The following is a 19,440-nucleotide window of genomic DNA, read 5'->3' on the forward strand; positions in this document are numbered from 1 at the left end:
CCTACACATTAACTGGGAATAGTGGATTGATAATTATGCCGCACTGTTCCACAACTTGTCCACAAGTGTAACACTAAATTGCAATGAGACCACCTAAATTATCAATTTGATTTGGTTTGATTTATTGTTGTCTCACGTACCTAAATACAATCAAGAGTTTTGTTTTGCAAGCAGTACAGTCAGATCATAACATAAAAGGACATAATAGATCATGAGGCGCTTAGACAGAGCGAGGCATACAAGGTTACAACTGCGCAGGAGGTGCACTAAAGCAATTTGCCTGACTGGCTGCTACCCGGACAAAAGCAGTTCACTCTCTAGGTTTTCATCAATAAGTAACAGTACGTCTATTTATTGTAACATGCTCTAACTTGAACAAAAACAATGGAAAGAAAGGATTTCTACTCTATGCAACCTTAACTATACCCCTTGAGAACCCCAAACGTTCCATCACGATAAAGACAGACAAATGGTTTAAAACATAAGTAATGGGTGGAAAAAGAATATTTGGTTAAACAGAATTCCAAAGGATCAAAGCTCCTGACCATGGGGTGGAAAGTACTTTTTTGTCACTAGTTTTTTGGTTCTTGCAATGGTGTGATACTATAATGTGTCATTGTGGTTGACCCTCAGTTCCTGTGGTATTTACTCTCAAAATCTTCCCCTTTTTGCTTTCAGCAACATTGTACTGCAAAGCTCAACCATGTGCATCACTTGATTTTCAAGTTGCAAAACATTCTTGTTTTATTTCAGTTGTAACAGTCCAATTTCCATTTCAGTTATTGTTCTAAAACATAGAAACTGTGGTCTCTTGTAATGTGACTCCAGACTCCTAGCAATGTGATTGATTGATTGTTATCTACCCTGTGAAATGGCCCAGACAGACAAACACTTCAAAGGCAATTGGGAATGAGTGGGAGATGCCAGCGATGCCCACACTCCCATGCAAGAACAAAGGAGGAAAAGAAAAGTTTCCATAACATTGAACTAGATTTTTATCTGCAGGAAATGTTGGAACATAGCATAGGTTGGGACTAGTGTGGTAGACAGTATACACATAGCACAGTCTTTGCTTCATTCTGGGCACTCTAGCTGTTTGAATCCCAGAACAAGGCAATGGAAAGAAAAAAAACTGTGTAGCTAGGTTGTGTGTGCAAAGGACCTCATCTCTTATACTCCTGACCTGCACAAATTGCCTTTTAATTTCTCATTAGTGGAACTTTAAGCAAATAAGAAACATGAAAATAATATTTATAGACTTGCTGTGTGAACTTTTGCCATTAAAACTTTTAAATGTCACTCACTATAATATTTCTTAATATTTTGTAATCTGCATGCAACAATCAGAAATAATAAATTATCGTGCACATCCAAATCAGTTGGATGTCTAGTGAATTTTATAGACATCTATCCTGCGGGATTTCAAATCTGTTTCATATATACCCATACTGTATGTAATTTTTGCTTGCAATTAATATGGTTTCAGAAGCAGTTTGAGAAATCACCATTGTTTTGTAACGATCGATCCACTAGTCATTTGAGAAGTGGCCCAAATGCCTGTTGGGAAACTTCTATCAATTTTTTAAAAATTTACAAGAAGTTATGCAACTAAGTGTTGCCATCAAGGATTACCAAATTTCTGAGAAGACGTACAAAGGAGTGATGGCTTTTGTGTATAATGCAATTGATGATGATACAACCATTATTGAATGCAGTGTCTTGCCCATGTGCTGGGCATTGTGGATTTCACCACTCAATGAGCTGTTTCAACTGGAGTTTACCTCCATGCCACCGTTCAGTTGTGAGGCTCCGTTTCACATCGGGTTAATGTACCTGATTTGAGCCGTTGGCATCAGCTAGTATGAGGGTGTCTCTACCACCTCTTGAAGAGCTGCTGGCTCATCGGGGTCACAGCTAGCACTTCTATCCTAGCAGCGCCAACCGATGGGAGTAGTCACTGCTGGGACTGCAGCCCATCCCTGATGATGTGGGCTGGACTTGATTCAAGCAGACTGACCTTGCTGGGATGGGCCTGGCTGAGGGCATTGGGTCAGTTGGGTAAAATACCCGCAGGAGATGCTCTCGAGTGGGCACTAGTTGACCACTTAAGGGCCTCAGTTGGCTTCAGGGTTGGGCGAGTCACTGAAAACCAACCCTTATACTGGTACATCAGCTGTAGAGGTGGGGAGGTTATCGGGGAGAGGGGGGCAGGAGGGGGGGGGTGGGGGGATTTGCTGGCAGATGTGAGATGGTGAGGGAAATGTGGTGAATGGAAAATTCTATAAGAAGGCAATTTTGGCCCACTACTTTCATAGTAGCTCTCCGTAGAACAGACCAATCAGTCCCACTCCCTGCTGCTATCTAGTCATTCCTCCACCACCACCCACGCCCGCCCCCACCTCCGGAGCAGTTTATTTCCCTCCAGTGTCTACTCAGTTCCCTTTTATTTGTATTTGTTTCCACGAGCAGTGCGTTTGAGGTTATTATAAGAACATGCAGTGCAGTCGCTGCATATCAAATATTCCTCCTTGCATTCCCTTCTGTGTTTCTTATCCTTAAGTGAATAACCTATATCCCATTATCATTGTACAATCCGTGATAAAGCTAATGCCTACTAATCAAAGGGTGAAGGATCCCAATTAGCAATGCTGGCTAGCATTCCTTTAATGCCACTCCTCCTCTTATTTTAAAAGCACAATGCCTGTGTTGTTAGGAGTATTCAAAAGTGAATCTTTGGTCAATTTTTGGCAGTAAGAGTTTTGTGCTCTGTTATTGCTATGTTAGTGTTGTGAAATGCACTGTACAAGAGGGGTAAAAACAAAAAAGATACTTTGGCTCCAGGAGTCATCTGCACATCGTTTTCTTTGATAAACAAATGACCATTCAAGTGTGATCTTATTTATTGCAGAGGAAGAAAGGTATGCCTTTGTTAATTGGATCAACAAGGCTTTGGAGAAGGATCCAGACTGTCAGCAACTGATTCCTATGGATGCCAACAGTGATACTGAGCTCTTTGCTGCTGTTGGAAATGGTATCATCCTTTGGTAAGTATTTCTGCCTTCACCCCACACATTCCTGCCAACATGGCTGTGGTCTAAAACAACCTGATCAGCCTTTATTGAACCAAGCAGACATTTGTCTCGGAGAGGAGAACATCTGACATCAATAAGTTCCCTGACTTTGCCAGTTGTCACCCTTTCTGACAGGGAACCACCAGAGACACTGGCAATAAGGTAACAACTCTTGTGTCCATATTTTAAAGAAGACTGAACTTGAAAGGAAATGATGAGGAGTTCTCATGGTGCTGTGGCATATCCCTGCCCCTGGACTGGGAGGCCTGGGTTCAAGTCGCACCTGCTCCAGAAGTGGGTCATAACATCCCTGGCCCGTTTGATTAAAAATATATACAAGTAAATGAACACATTCCCCATAATAATCACCACAGATTTTATGTAAAATGAGTGAGAATGATCTACACATGTATTCTGCTCAGTGAACGTTCGTATATCATGCAAAGCCATATGGGATTCTTGCCTTTTATTGGTCAAGGCCTTGAATACTAGAGCAAGGAGGTTATGATGGAGCTGCATATAATATTAGTTGGGCTCCAACTGAAGTATTGTGCGCTGCTCTAGTCATCCCATTATAGGAAGGATGTGATCTCTCTGGAGAGGGTATAGAGGAGATTTACCAGGATGTTGCCTGGGCTGGAGCAATTCAGCAATGAGATGGGGGTTACTTTCCTTAAAGCAGAGAAAAGCTGAGGGCAGGAACTTATTGAGGTACAAAATTGAGAGGCAGAGACAGATTAGATGGGGAGGAACCTTCTCCCCCGAGTAGGAGAATCAGTAACCAGGGGACACAGTCTTAAAATAAGAAGAAGATTTAGAGTGGATTTGAGGAAAAGAACCTTCACCCAGAGGGCTGTAGGTAACTGGAATTCCACTGCCTAAAAGAACAGTGAAGGAGGGAACTCTGGAGCCATTTTAAGGTATTTGTTTGAAGTGCTTGTTTAATGTTGATTACAACCTACAGGCTGAGTGCTGGAAAAAGGGATCAGAATAGATCTATGTTAGATGACCTGGACATGATGGGCTGAAGGGCTCTTCTCTGTGCTGTAAAACCTCAGTACTCTTTGTGGGACTGGGGTCTGGAGTATTGCAAATTTGGGAATCAAACCCTCAGGAAGGCAGTATTCACTGGGAAGGACAGATCACTGAAGGCAGAACAAGCTTCTTGTGCTTATCTTCCTGCACTGTTTCATACACCCTCCTTTACGCAAAAACCTAACTGGTCTTCAGGAATCGCTTTGCTTGATCAGTGATCATTTCTTTCTTTAGTTACCGCTCCATTTGTATTCCCATGTCCATTGCCCAAAAGAATAGAAAGTGCTGGGAGTACCCTGGTAGTATTAGGAGGGTGAGAAACAGACTTAATGTTTCATTTCAGGGTGTTCTGAAGAAAGGACCTTGACCTGAAAGGTTAACTCGATTTCTGTCTGTCAGCCCACTGAATATTTTCTGTTTTCATTTCCGAGCTCCTAGAAACATAGTATTTTGACTGTTTTACGCATGCTCTGTGTTAAAGAGGCTTTCTCTTCTCCTTTATACCCACCTCCCAGAACCCTTCCTCAAAGCTGGGAGTGCACTTGTGATCCCTGTACTTGGGTGTTGGGTGTCTTCCAAGGCAGTTCCTCAGTCAACTGTGTGATAAAACTGACAGCAACTCTTGCACCAATGTTATCCCCTCCTCAAGAAACACAGCAAGTGGAGACCAATGTAATTGGTCTGAGATTATGGGTCAGGTAGTCATTGAATTTCCATCTTGCACCCTTTGCTACCTACACTTCACATTCAAAATCGCCTCCATATCACATAGGTCTTAATGCTGCAAGAATATATAAATACCCTGATTTATAACATTAATTTACCATGTCTGAGTCTCCGATATATCTTTGAGCACCCTTTCCACCTACTTTTCAGAAATAACCCCACAGAGGCCAATATCCCATCATCAAGTCACCCTTTATTTACAGAGTCCTTGACACTGATCCAGCTCCCTCACAGCTAGCTGTGAGTGAACAGGATGTCTGACACCCCTGTTTATGCCTATCAGCCAGGGTTCTCTGATTGGGGCTGTTAAGTTGGTCTAATCACCACTCCTCGTATGAGCTCCACCTGGTTGATCTCATTACAGTCACAACACTTTCCACTAACTAAACAGTTATGACCATTTTCTGGTTAATTAGTATGTTCACACTGCCACAGTGTCATCGAGACGTACAGCACAAAAAAAGTCCCTTTTGGCCCATTGAAGTCTGTGCTGATCAAAAACAACGACCAAACTATCCTAATCCCATTTCCCAGCACTTGGCCCATAGCCTTGTGTGCTTTGGCATCATTAGTGCACATAAAAATATTTTTTAAATGTTGTGAGGTTTTTGCCTCTACCACCCTTAGACAGTAAGTTCCAGGTTCCTGTTTTTAGGTGAAAAAGTTTTTCCTCCCATCCCCTCTAAACCTCCTGCCCCCTACCTTAAACCTATGCCCCCTTGCTCATTTGATCCCTTCATCAAGGAGAAAAATTCCTTGTCTACCTAATATAAGACCCTCATCATTTTATTACTTCTCAATCATGTTCCCTCTGTCTCCTCTACTCTAAGGAAAAAAAAAAAAAACCCAGTTTATCCAATCTCTCCTCCTAACTGAAACTCTCCAGCCCAGGTAACATCCTGGTAAAGCTCCTCTGTACCCTCTCCAATACTATCACTTCCCTCCTAGAATGTGGGTTCCAGAAATGCACACAATACTCTAGCTGTGGCCTAAGCAACCTTTTGTAAAGTTCCAGTATCACTTCCCTGCTCTTAAATACAATGCCTCTCTAATAAAGGCAAGTATCCCTTATGCCTTCTCAGTCACTTTAGCCACCTGTCCCACTGCCTTTAGGGATGGAGGACTTGCACATCAATGTCCTACTGATCCTTGGTGCTTCCCAGGGTCCTACCATTCATGTATATTTTTAATTATTTTGTTGTGTGTACTGCTGGCAAGGCCAGCAGTTATTCCCATCTCTAGTTTCCCAAGGTTGCCATCTTGATTTTCTGCTGAAACTGGAGGGTTTGTGGATGTTCAGATTGTGGATGGCTGCTTACTAATAGACTACTTTGTCCTGGTTAGTGGTGAGGTCTTCATGTATTGGAACTGCACATGCATCCACTTAGTATTCCATTGCACTACTGACCTGTGCCTTTGTAGGTGGTAGACCCCTCTGCTTTGGGAGAGTCAGGATATGAGCCACTCAAGGCAGAATGGCCGGACTGTGATCTGGTGTAGGAGTTCTGTTCCAGTTGAGTCTTTATCGGACGTAACACTCCCAGTTGATGCTTGGTGATGGTTATGTCATTGAATGTCAAGGGGATGGTTAGCCTGCCTTGTTGGAGATGGTCAATGCAAGGTATTTGTGTGATGCAAATGTTACTTGCCACTTATCAGCCTAGTCAATGCTTATAGCACAGACTCCTTCAGGATTTGAGAAGTAAACGTGGGAACCTACATGGGTCCTGGCTATCCCTGCATTTTCTACATGGAGTTCACATTTATTTAAGATTTGGGTGATCACAAGGTTCACCTAGAACATCCCAATTGGCCTGATGTGTCCTGCCACTATCTGCATCAGAGAGAGCCACATTTGTCTTTCTGTGCTGTCTGGGTGCTGTATTAATTGACAGCACCATCCTATGCTTAGAATTTGGAGGCAAGCAGTTGGTCATAGAGCTGTGTACCCACCTCTATTATCCCACCTCGGGGTCCTAGAAGGGTGTCACCAAGTTGGCAGCATTTCTACCTCTGGAACAAGAGGCCCAGGTTCAGGTCTCACCTGCTCCAGATGTGTGTTCCAAATCTCTGAACAGAGCCAATTAGAAAAAACAGGCAAAATGTTCCATTTTGATGGATAGTTTTTGCTCCTAGATAGTGCACAGAATTGAGTGGAGTATTTTTCATTCCAAGATGATCCAACATTCATTTCTCACAAAACCAAATCAAATATTGTGGGAGTGCTAACTTAACTGTACCACTTTCAAACACCGGGCATGTGTGTGAGCATAATTTTTCTAAATTTAACCTGTTCTAATCAACTTGTTCATAGATGCTATTACACACCTCTGGAGCAGATGGACTTGAACTAGGGCCTTCTGGTCCAGGGGTAGGCATAGTACCACTGTACTACAAGTGAGTGAACATAATTCTTACCAATGCTCTGTTTCCCTATTTCCAGACTTTCACCTGGTGCCCCAAATTTGTGTCAACTGATCACTTAATCTGTCGGCAGCTTTCCATAAATGAATTTGTAATCCCCATCTCACCTTCTGCCACTTCCTTTTCATGTTATGTGCTTAACATTTCTGTAAGAGTCCTGGAAACTCTCCTTTAATTAGTCCCCTCCCCCACTCCCAGTTTGAGCTGTCAGGAGAGAGAGAAAGAGAGACATGACGTTCACCATAAGCTCAATAGCATTGTGTCCAGATCCCTTAGTTACATCAGCTCCAGAAACGGGAATGTGCGTCTGAATAATTCTAATAGAAACCCAGAAGTAATTTGTGTATCTGCTGTCTATAATCAGAGAATTCCTGACTGTGCAGTGGGAAAGGGCAGAATGGATAAGGCCTTGCTATTATGTATCTATTATTATTGTTGTTATTATTATTGTTTAGTATCTGATTTTCAAAACTACTTTGTCCCTTGTTCTTAGTTACTTCCGGGAAGGTTTGTAGGATTTGTTTGTTTCAATTTTTCTTTTGGTTTGCTGGCTACTGGATCTTTGTCATGGATATTTTTCATTTTATACGTTTCTGATCAACTTCTTTTTTAATCTAGTAAAATGATCAATCTGTCAGTACCTGACACCATCGATGAGAGGACGATTAACAAAAAGAAGCTCACCCCATTCACTATACAGGTAGCCAGCTCAGCTTGCATAGGCTGAATTAATAAAAACGTATGTGCCATTTTAACACTGCATTAATGTGCTTGTCTTTGACAGCTAGATACATTGCTGGCTGCCAGAATGACTTTGCTTTCTCTTAACTATGACACATACAGATGTTCACCACTGCTTACAGCCTTTCCTTATTTTTGCAGGAGAATTTGAATCTGGCTTTGAATTCTGCCTCAGCAATTGGGTGCCATGTAGTTAACATCGGTGCTGAGGATCTCAAAGAGGGGAAGCCTCACCTTGTTTTAGGTCTGTTGTGGCAGGTCATCAAAATTGGCCTGTTTGCAGATATTGAACTGAGCAGAAATGAAGGTAGGTGCTGATGTCAGCTAACGGGCAGCAGTCTGATCCCTTTTAGCAGTTTTAGGTTTATGGGTTGATTTAAGTTAGGGATTGTTCCACTTGTAATGAAAAGCACGTTCTAATGGTAAGCTATTTCTTAAGCCTGTTCTGCCGTTCGCTTTGATGATGGCTGAACTGTATCTTAACCTCAAACCTGCCTTAGTTCTATAACCATTCACACTTTTACCTATTTACCATACTGTCTTCCGTTGGGCAGAAGATATAGAAGTGTGTACACATGTACGAATAGATTCAAGAACAGCTTCTTCGCCGCTGCTATTAGACTTTTGAATGGACCTCTCAAATTTTAAATTTGATGTTGAGCTCCTCCCTGTCTGTGCACTTTCTTTGCAGCTGTTACATTGTATTCTTTGCTCTGTTCTATTACCCTAATGAACTTTGTATGGTATGATCTGCCTGTACTGCATGCAAACAAAACTTTTCACTGTACCTAGGTATGTGACAAAAATCAAATCAAGTCATTCACAGTTTTATGTTGTGTTTTTTTCAGTTGCTCCACAGGTTCAATAAGATTTTGAGGGACAGGGATCTAGATTTCCATAACTCTTAGTGTGACAAAATATTTCCTCACCTTCAACACTTAGTGATCTAACTCTTTGATTTTAAAGTTAGGTTGCCTTCCTTTTGACCAGAGGAAATAGGTTCAATTGACCGTACCAACTCCTTTTTAAATAATATATCTTAAACACTTTTTGTCAGGTTACCCCTTAACCTTTCAGATTCAAGAGACTACGAGTCTAGTCTCTTGAACCCTTTTTAGTCTCGGTATCGTTCTGGTTTGTACCCACTTCACTGGTCCCTAATGGCACTTTCTTGTGACTTCCATGCATTGGACCTTAACCCAGTAAGGTTTATAATCCCCCCAGGCTGCGATCTCAGGCCAAGAATTAATATTGCAATGTTTCTGTTTTAATTTCCCCCTTGGTCGTGGTCAGTGAGTGGTGAATCTACGGGAAGATTTCCTTCACTCTCTCTTGGCTTGAGCACAGCCAAGTACCTCAACCAGTATAACATTGGTAATGGACACTGTTGTGTGTGACAGTGAATCTGAGATAGATGTGAGCCTGGGTAACCCAGCTCATAAGGGGCAGTAGCAACTCAAAGGTGCAGACTTTAGAGAATTGGCCAGCCAGTAACCCTTGTGCTTCCATTTGAGTTAAGATGACATCAATTCGACAAACCTACGTTTTCCAAATTTTCGATCATGTGACTGATTACACTGTGTCACTCAGCAAAAGTGACCTTACAGAGGAGCAGTTGTGAATTCTAACCATGTTACAGTCTGATATACTATTGAAGCTGTACTGTTTTAGCAAACTGTGCCAATTAGCCTCTGTCTCCAAATGCTCCCCATCCCCACACCCTTGGAGCTGGAAATCCAATAGTTATTCATCATGGACATAGACGGCATTGTTGTTTCGATCGAATCAGCACTCCAGAACACAGCTTTTTTTTCTTTGAAGAGTTTTGAGGAGAGGGGTGCAGCCATTGTTATTTATAAGCGATGTTTGTTTACAGCACTGATAGCCCTGCTGCGAGAGGGTGAGGATCTGGAGGACCTGATGAAGCTATCACCCGAGGAGCTGTTGCTACGTTGGGCAAACTACCACCTGGAAAGTGCTGGCTGCAAAAAAGTGAACAACTTCAGCAGTGATATCAAGGTACGAATGAGGCGTTCAGAGGAAACCTAGTTCAGTATTTTCTAGGCTCGTGCACGGGAGGATCACGATGGCAAGGCCGTACTGCTCGTCTGTCCCAAATTGCACTGAGATGATCACGGTTCAGTGTCTTAAACCCGAGGCAGTGCTTATGGCATTTGTGACCTCCGTGGCGTTGGGTAGGAAATTTGCCATCCTGGCGTGTTGCCTCAAAGAGGGCCCTGGGATGGACTGCTGCAGGGCAATCACCCATTCATGACATTGTGAGCATCACTTCGTTGTTCAGTGACAGGCCATGTTGGTAGGAAGAACGGGATAGCTTTCACTCCAAGGGGAAACGCAGGGAGTGGTGAGCCTGTGGAATTCTCTGCCACAGAAAGTGGTTGAGGCCAAAACAATGAGTGTTTTCAAGAAAGTCTTTGGTATAAAAACAGAAGTTGCTGGGAAAGCTCAGCAGGTCTGGCAGCATCTGTGAAGAAGAAAAAAATCAGAGTTAACGTTGCAGGATCATTGCTTCTGAGGAAGGGTCACCTAACCCGCAACATTAACTCTGATTTATTTTTTTCACAAATGCTGCCAGACCTACTGAGCTTTCCCAGCAACTTCTGTTTTTATTCCTGATTTGCAGCATCCACAGTTTTTTTTGGTTTTTAAGATTTAGGTATATTTTTAAGGCGAAAGAGATCAAAAGGTATGGGGAGAGTGCAGGAATGGGCTACTAAATTGGATTATTGGCCATTGAATGGTAGAACAGACTCTGAGGGCTGAATGGCCTCTTCCTCCTCCTCCTCCTCCTCCTTTTCTATGCTTATGCTTCTGCATTTTGCCTCTGCTGTACCAGACATTTAAAACTGCCCTATCACTGGTTGGTAAAAGCAAAGTTGTCAGTATACTTTTGATAGTCTCCACCCACAGTAAATCTGTGCAGTGATAATTTTGCAGTTCTTGAATTAAATAATTTGATTGCTCTCTAATTAATTATTTTCTCCTAAGTCCTTTGGAAAAGATAGAACTTGCATTTATGTAGCAGCTTTTATGCCCTCAAACATCTATGAACAATATATTACATTGTGGCGTAGGCAAACATAATGGTGACTTTGTACATAGCAAGGTCCCTCATTCGTCACTCAAAGGGATGAAGAGGATCTGTTTTAGTGGTGTCAACTATGGCATTTATCATTCTTTTATTCAAGAAGACCTGTCACAACCACCTCAAACCATCAGAGGTCTAAATTCCCCTGGAACAAGGGTCTCCCTTTCTGTGTTATACTACTTTGATACTTCAGAGCACTGCATCGGTTTCATGATCGAAAGTTTCCAGATTCAACAATATCTGTAGAAGTAATACATCTCCTACTTCTGTTTTTTGAACCAGTCATCAGTAGAAGAAGCTCAAGTAAGTCCGTTTGCTGTAAACCTATGGTCTCCATTTCCCTACTTACTTCCCCCTGAACATTGTGTGAAATTGTTCAAGGTGTACGTGCATTTGACCAACCTAATTCTCCCATTTTGAAATGATTTGCCGCATGTATCATCATGGGATAAGTGATGTGTTAGAACTCCTGGTAGAGAGCCTTGTTCAATGGGTGTGCCGATCATTGAGATGAGCACCTCTGATTCACTCCCCTCCAAATTGCGCACACTGTTTTTCATCTTTGGAGAGCAAAGAGACTGAGTTAAATTCCATGTTGAATTATCTAATCTGCACATGTAATCCCCTGCTATTGAGTGAAGCTTTTCTCCAGGAGTCATAAAATGTACCCAAGACCAATCTGCATTCACAGCCAGAGGCACAAAGACATTGTAAAACAGATATTAAGAACAACAACTAACTGGACACTTGAAGTAACTGCCAGCACATAGTAGTCAAAACTTAAGAATGTATAAAAAGCAGTTTTTAATACTTAGGTGGGAGAGGCTGTGAGGTTTTATGGGATGGATAGACATCTTCTACCCCTTTTTTTTTGATGTTCTTATGTAAGCCTATTCTGAAAAGCAGCAAAATATCTGTACTTGGCTGCATGTAGACAGCAGTTCAATGGGTTATTAGATATAGCAACTTTTTTAAAAATGAAAATTTGAATTCCTTGCATTAAATAAGGGAAACAGTATCGAGGGGCTGTAATGTCTAGGTCTTCTACGTCATAAGAACGACAAATATTAGGAATAGGCCATTCAGCCCCTCGAACCTGCTCTGCCATTAACTAGGATCATGGCTAATCTGATATTCCTCACATCAACTTTCCCGCCTTTTACTGTAACCCTTGGTACTCTGACTGGTCAAGAATCTATCTATCTCAACCTTAAACATGGGGAGGCAATGGCCTAGTGGTATTATCACTGGACTGTTAATCCATAGACCGAAATAATGTTCTGGGGACCCAGGTCCGAATCCTGCCGCAGCAGATGGTGGAATTTGAATTCAATAAAAAGCTGGAAGTAAGAATCTAATGATGACCGTGAATCCGTGACCGATTGTCGGGAAAAACCCATCTGGTTCACTAATGTCCTTTTTTAGGGAAGGAAACTGCCATCCTCACCTGGTCTGGCCAACATGTGATCCCAGGCCCACAGCAACTGTCCTTAACTGCCCTCTGGACAATTAGGGATGAGCAATAAATGCTGCCTGGCCAGTGATGCCCTCATCCTGTGAATGGATATATCACGCACAAGGACTGCCACGACAACTCTGTGTGGCAAGGAGTTTCAAAGATACTCCACTTTCTGGGAGAAGAAATTCCTCCTCATCTTAGTCTTAAATTGGCACCCCTTTATACTGAGACTATGCCATCTGGTCCCAAACACATTCGTGAGGGGAAACATCGTTTCAACATTTACCCTATCAAGCCCCTTAAAAATCCTTTTTGTTTCAACGAGATCACCTCTCATTCTTCTAAACTCCAATGCATAGAGTTTAACCTTTACTTGTAAGACAATCCCTCCATACCAAGGACCATCCTTGTCAAGCTCCTCTGAACTCCAATGAAATAATATGCTTCCTTAAATAAGGGGACCAAAACTGCTCACAGTACTATGAACGTGGTCTCACTAGCACCTTGTACAGTTGCAGTAAAACTCCCTTACTGTTATACTCCAACCTGCTTGAATAAGAGCTGATATTCCATTAGCCTTCCTGATAACCTGTTTGCCCAGTGTGCCGGCTCTGTGTTTTCCTTGGCCTCTTCTGCAGTAGGATTAGTCAGGTGGGGGTTATTGCACTCCTGACTCAGATACTAAGGTCTGAGTCAGATCCTTTCCTTCCTACCCAGTGCAAATCCTGACATGCTGTCTTACTCTGGAGCTCAATATCCCAAAGAGACACCAGAAGGTGGGATTGAGCCTGGATATCCTCATCCTTGGCACATGGTTAGATCTACCCATTGACTGAACTATGGAAAGGGCAAGATCAATCTACCACTTAAATATTCAGAAAATGTTGGTGAGACTCAACCGATCTGGCAGCATCAGTCGAGGGGAAACAGAGTTCACATTTCCAGTCCAAAGAAGACTCTTCACAGAATTGAGTTCTGAAGAAGAGGCTTTAGACTTGAATTATTAACTCTGTTTTTCTCTCTCCACAAATGCTGCCAGACCTGCTGAGTTTTGAATGTGTTCTGTTTTTATTTTGGAGATTTCCAGCATCCGCTTTCATTTGACATTTATACGTGAAGTTTCAAACACCATTCAGGGGAAGGAGAAAAGGGAATGTCTTGCATTCCGTGCAATGAATTTAATGTCCATGGGACATCCCAGAATTGCTGTTCATTCAGTGTATATGTTCCCTAAGCAAAATGCAACTATTTTCTGCACAGCAATATCCCCTAAATATTCACCAGGGTGAGTGGCCACTTGAGCCAGGTGTCAGCCAAGCTCCTGAATACTTTTCAAGTGGTGCTGTGGTATTTCATTCAATCAGTTAATGCCTGTTTTGTGTCAGTCCTGAAAGGCAGCACTTTCAGTGGTGCAATGTTCCCTTGCTGCCTCTGACTGGGAGACAAGATTAACATAAGCAAGCCAAGTTTACCCTCCAATATAGAGTTCAATCATTTTTGGGCCTGAACTGTTCCCATGTCCTAGGCCCCTACCCCACACACCAGGCCTTGTTATCACATAGCCTGCCATTACACATTACCACTGAGGAAAGGTCACCGGACCGGAAACGTTAACTGTTTTTTCCTTCACAGATGCTGCCAGACCTGCTGAGCTTTTCGAGCAACTTTGTTTTTGTTCCTGATTTACAGCTTCTGCAGTTCTTTTGGATTTCTTTTATTACACACTAACAGTCTCCACTAACAGCTATTCATCCTCCTAGCCAGATCACTATCAACTCCTTTGTCTGTCCAACTGTCCTTTTTCTGTCTTTTGGTCTCTATCCCCACCTATCGTTTTCTCCTTACCCCCTTCCCCCGCCCCCCTTCTCCACCCTATCTTCTGCATATAGACCAACATTTTCCTAGCTACCATGAGTTCTGAGGAAGGGTCACTGGACCTGAAACGCTAACTCTGATGTTCTTCAAAGTTGCTATGAAGCTGCTAAGCTTTTCCAGCAACTTCTGTTTTTGTTCCAAGTCTAACTTTGACCAATACTTTACTCTCATTTTGCACACGCAATTAAAGTTGGTGCTGGAGAAAAATACAGAAGTAATGTAAAGGTGATTCTAGCAAAAAAAGACGTTTAAGTCCTTTTTTGTTTAAGAGCGGCTAAGAACTGCCAATGCTGGAGTCAGAGATAGCAGTTATCTGCTGTGTTCCTCCAGCTTCACACTGTTATTTCCTTTTTTTTTTAGATTTTGTTTTCCTTATTTATTCTCGATGTGGGCATCATTGGCAAGAACAGTTTCTGTCACCTGTGCCCAGTTGCTTTGAGCATATGGGCCCTTGGTCGTTTTAATATAACGAAATGATTCGCTGCTCCCACCTCACAGGGCACTTACTGATGAGCCAGACTGGGGTCATATGTAGGTCACTGGGTATTGACAGTTGGTGCCCTACCCTCGAGGATAAATTGAGATTTTAACACACGTCAGCTTTACGGTCCATTTTACTGACACCAGCTTTTGATTTTCAATGTTTAAAACTGATTTCAAGCTCCCAAACAGTCTTGGGGGCATGAATGTGTATTCTCTGGAGCATTAGTTCAGTAACGTCACTGCACCTTATGAAGCTTCATTCAATACAAATTTGCCGCGTTCCCAAGTAGCATCTCGAAGATAAGGCAATTGCAACGTAATTGGAAGCATATTTACTGTGTCTTTGGTGTTGTGCAATAACTGACCCTTGAGTGTTTATTCACCTTTTAGTGTGTCTCCCTTGAATGCTTAAATCCTGTTCTGTTTTACTTTCCTCTACTCTGTTTGAATTCTTAATGCTGCCATTTGGATGTCTCATGTTTCTGGACTGTTGTCATATGGGTGAACTCAAAGCTGACTGACTTCTGTAATTTGATGAAGGTATCTATTCAAACCGTTTTTAATGTGTTGAATTAAGGTGAGTTTAACGTGCTTGGAGATCATGTGTTTGGCTCTAGCGGTCTGCTAGTTTGCATGCAGAATTTAGTCTTTCAGAATTAATCTAAAGTCTCCAGTAGTAATGACATTCTTTCAGTGTGCTTGAACTATTTCTGTAATGAATGTGCCAGTCTTTAAGTCTTCCCCTCCAATCCTGCAGGATTCAAAGGCTTACTTCCACCTTCTCAATCAAATTGCACCAAAAGGTGATGAAGAGGGCCAGCCTCCAATTTCAGTTGATATGTCTGGTATTAATGTAAGTATTAAAACCTACAGCCTTCCCTTGGCCTATCTGTACACATTGCATCTTGTTACAATTGTCTGGAATTATCAAAAATAATATTCAGTTTGCTGAAAGATTGATTAAATAGTGAAAATAAACAGGAAATATAGTGCTTCTGTGCAACTAGTCAATAGGTTTAGATGTTTTCTAATCAACCTGGTTAGCAATGTAGTCAATGTACATTATCTGAGCTGCTGGTTAAGGGTTAAACACCACCTGTAAAAATTGCTGGTTAACCAGTTTAACTCAACTTTGTGGATATTTTCTAATCAACCTGTTCAGGAATTTTGTAACACGCCTTGAGTAGGTAGGATTTGAGCCTGGGCTTCCTGGCCCTGAGGTAGAGATGCAACCACTGCACCACATTAACTTTAGTTGATTAATACATTACACAAGTAATTTCACTTGTTGTTGTGGTGGTAGTAGTAGTGTCTAGTCAACCTGTTCAGGAATCCTTTTATACAGCTTTGGAGCAAGTGGGACTTGAACCCAGGCCTCCTGGCTCAGAGATAGGGTCACTGCCCCTCACCACTGCTTATTAACAAAATGAGTTTAATTCCTGGGCAATATGTTAGTAAATGGGCAAACTGATCAGATATTCACTCTTCCTCTGTGTGACAGTGATTTAAAATGTTTAACTTCCCTTGTGTAGCACGCTGGTTAATGAGTTTTAACTTTGCTTGTTTAACAAGTTGGTTAGTGTGTATTGTTATTTTGTTGTTAGTTAACAGATTCATTTTTCTAAGTAATATAACAGTTCATGATTTGAAGTTCTTGTTTTTACCATTTTTTTAAAAATATGTGAATTATCAATTTGCATTGATTTCAGTGACTTAATGGCTGCATCAAAATAGGATGGATAGGAGCTTAAAATGAAAGAATTAACCAAGGTATTGAATTCCTGCTGGGGTTCTGATTAATGAGCTGAATTCTGGTGGATGAAGGAAAGGTTAGAGAAATGGTGAAATAACGGCAGGCAAACAGGAGAATCCTTTCCAGGAATTCAGGTCCACTGCGGAGAAGGGTAGCAGCACTGTACGGTAATATTCAGGAGGGCTGCCGGAGAGGACGCAGAGAACGAGGTGGGTTTTGGGTTCTGTGGAGTGTAGGACAGAACACGTTGTTTGCTGGTGAAATCACATGCTTTAATTGCATGCACAGGAGAATGATGACCTGAAGCGAGCAGAATGCATGCTCCAGCAAGCTGACAGGCTTGGCTGCAGACAGTTTGTCACCGCGACAGATGTGGTCCGAGGAAACCCTAAGCTAAACTTGGCTTTTGTCGCAAACTTGTTCAACAAGTATCCAGCTCTTCAGAAACCCGAGAACCAAGACATAGACTGGAGTCTTCTTGAAGGTAAGATCCTGAAAATACTAGAATGCCTGTGAGTGTTAAAAAGTCCGTCCAGCTATCAATGGTTCGGGCCAAGATTCTGTGAATTGATATCTGCTCCTCATCTGATATGAGTCATAGCCCCTTTAATTTACTAATTCTGATGAGTTACAGCCCCCTTGTAGGATTATTTTTCTATTTGTGTTCCCAGCAGTTAAAGAACGTCCTGGACTGAAATCCAGGCCTACAATGGCTACAGGCAGGTCACTGACCTCTGTTCCCTTTCAAATTCGCTTCACGTATGTTTATTAGTAAGCTTACCTGCTAACTCGGTGATCGAGGGGCTAGGCTGTTAAGTTAAAATCTAGCAACAATATTATTGTCCTGGTCAATCAGGAGAGCACTTTCTGCAAAAAGATTTCTTGATCTGTCCTGTTAAATTAATGCGACTGTTGCCCACGAGAAAACGTTACCATTGCCATTGGAGTACATTACACCAACTTTATTAGAAGAATTTGAAAGCCCTGGAAAACATAGCCAAGATATGGGATCGTTGTCTCCAGAAATATATGTAAAATCATAGAATTCCTACAATGCAGGAAGAGACCGTTCAGCCCATCGAGTCGAGAAAGACAGACTCGAGCAAATAGAGAACTAAAAGTTCAGATGTAATGACACCAACTACTGTAACTTATCCCCACTCACTTGGTTTCTGTTCCTTTTGTAAATTCCATATATTCCATATATAAATTACAAAATTGAGTATTCTCTGCAAATTTGAAATACAACTCTTTTTCCTTCATCCATTTGTTAACATAGATATCTAGTGAAGAGATGAGGCCCCAGATCAGATCTCTTGAGAACACTCCTCAATCAGCATGCCCATATTGAATGGTGGAGTAGGCTATATCGTTTGTCTGCACCCTATCTCCCAATCCATTGTCACAAATTACCTCCAATTTCATCTGCTTTCATCCTGGCTGCTAATATCATGTGCAGAACCTTGACCAATGGTTGATCATGTAGACAGTGTCCATAGATGCACCCTTATCTACTGTCTGCCTTTAATTTATGCTGCCAACTTTGATTTGTGGTTGCTGTATTCCCCATCGAAGGATGGACAAACTAACTAATTTCTCTCAGGGTGGATATTCTAAATCCTGGGATGAGAGGATTGTCTTGGGAGGAGAGATTAAATAGTCAATGTTTTCTGGAATTTAGAAGAATGAAGGATGATCTACTTCACTGACCATTCTTGGGTAGTTTAGTAGAGTTGATGCAGGCAAGTTTCCTCTATCTGGGACAGGGGAGGGAGGAGAGATGTTGGGGGTGTGGGCATGCTCTAGAGCCAGGAGACACGGGGCAGGTCATCTAGGACCGAAACGTGGAGGAATCTCTTCTGTCTGAGGGTGGAAGTCTTTAGAATTGTCTGCCCCAGAAAGCTGTGAAAGCTCAGTCATAGAATTGTAGAATCCTTACAATTTTAAAGCAGCCCATTCGGCCCATCAAGTCCGCATTGAGTCTGTAGAGCATCCTACCCAAACCCACCTCCCCTAGCCTGTCCCTGTTATCCTGCATTTCCCGTGGCTAATCCACTTTACCTACACATCCCTGGACACTATGGGCAATTTAGCATGGCCAGTCCACCTACCCTGCACATCTTTGGACTGTGGGAGGAAACCGGAGCATCTGGAAGAAACCCATGCAGACACAAGGAGAATGTGCAAACTCCACTCGGTTGCCCAAGGGTAGAATTGAACACTGGTCCCTGGCACTGAGGCAGCAGTGCTAACCGCTGAGCCATGTCATTGAGTGTGGTGCCGAAACAAAAGATTAGCCTGGTGCACAGAATTGGACGCCTTATTTAATGAAGGAGGATTTTTAAAAAATAAAAATTGGAGACCTAATGGGGGAGGCAATGGCCTAGTGGTATTATCGGCGGACTGTTAATCCAGAGACTCCGATAACGTTCTGGGGACGTTCTGGCAGATGGTAGAATTTGCATTCAATAAATTTTCTGGAATTAAGAATCTAATGATGACTGTGAATCCATCATCGACTGTTGGGAAAACCCATCTGGTTCACTAATGCCCTTTAGGGAAGGAAATTGCCATCCTTGCCTGATCTGGCCGATGCTGTGGGTCTGGAGTCACACAATGTGGTTGACTCTTAACTGCCCTCTGGACTCTTAGGGATGAGCAATAAATGCTGCCTAGCCAGTGACTCGCTCATCCCATGAATGAATAAAGCAAAAAAATAAATTTGTATGTTAATTCCTATCACCTTGGATGGCAGAGCAAGTGT

At 42.2% G+C, this 19,440-nt stretch overlaps 1 protein-coding gene across 4 annotated transcripts in view; it reads left to right on the top strand.

Annotated features, from left to right (window-relative positions):
* The window catches only part of LOC109917214 (plastin-2-like), a 69,200-nt gene that overhangs the window by 36,393 nt on the left and 13,367 nt on the right, over positions 1–19,440 (top strand). For all 4 annotated transcript variants that reach the window (XM_020517006.2, XM_048602896.1, XM_048602893.1 and 1 more), the window contains exons 5-10: positions 2,909–3,044; positions 7,875–7,956; positions 8,139–8,304; positions 9,874–10,016; positions 15,681–15,776; positions 16,965–17,160. In XM_020517006.2, the coding sequence (XP_020372595.1) occupies positions 2,909–3,044; positions 7,875–7,956; positions 8,139–8,304; positions 9,874–10,016; positions 15,681–15,776; positions 16,965–17,160 (819 nt within the window). The remainder of the gene's footprint in view (positions 1–2,908; positions 3,045–7,874; positions 7,957–8,138; positions 8,305–9,873; positions 10,017–15,680; positions 15,777–16,964; positions 17,161–19,440) is intronic.

The sequence above is a fragment of the Rhincodon typus genome, chromosome 11 (genome assembly GCF_021869965.1).
Source record: "Rhincodon typus isolate 14 chromosome 11, sRhiTyp1.1, whole genome shotgun sequence".
In the NCBI taxonomy this organism is placed as follows: domain Eukaryota; kingdom Metazoa; phylum Chordata; class Chondrichthyes; order Orectolobiformes; family Rhincodontidae; genus Rhincodon; species Rhincodon typus.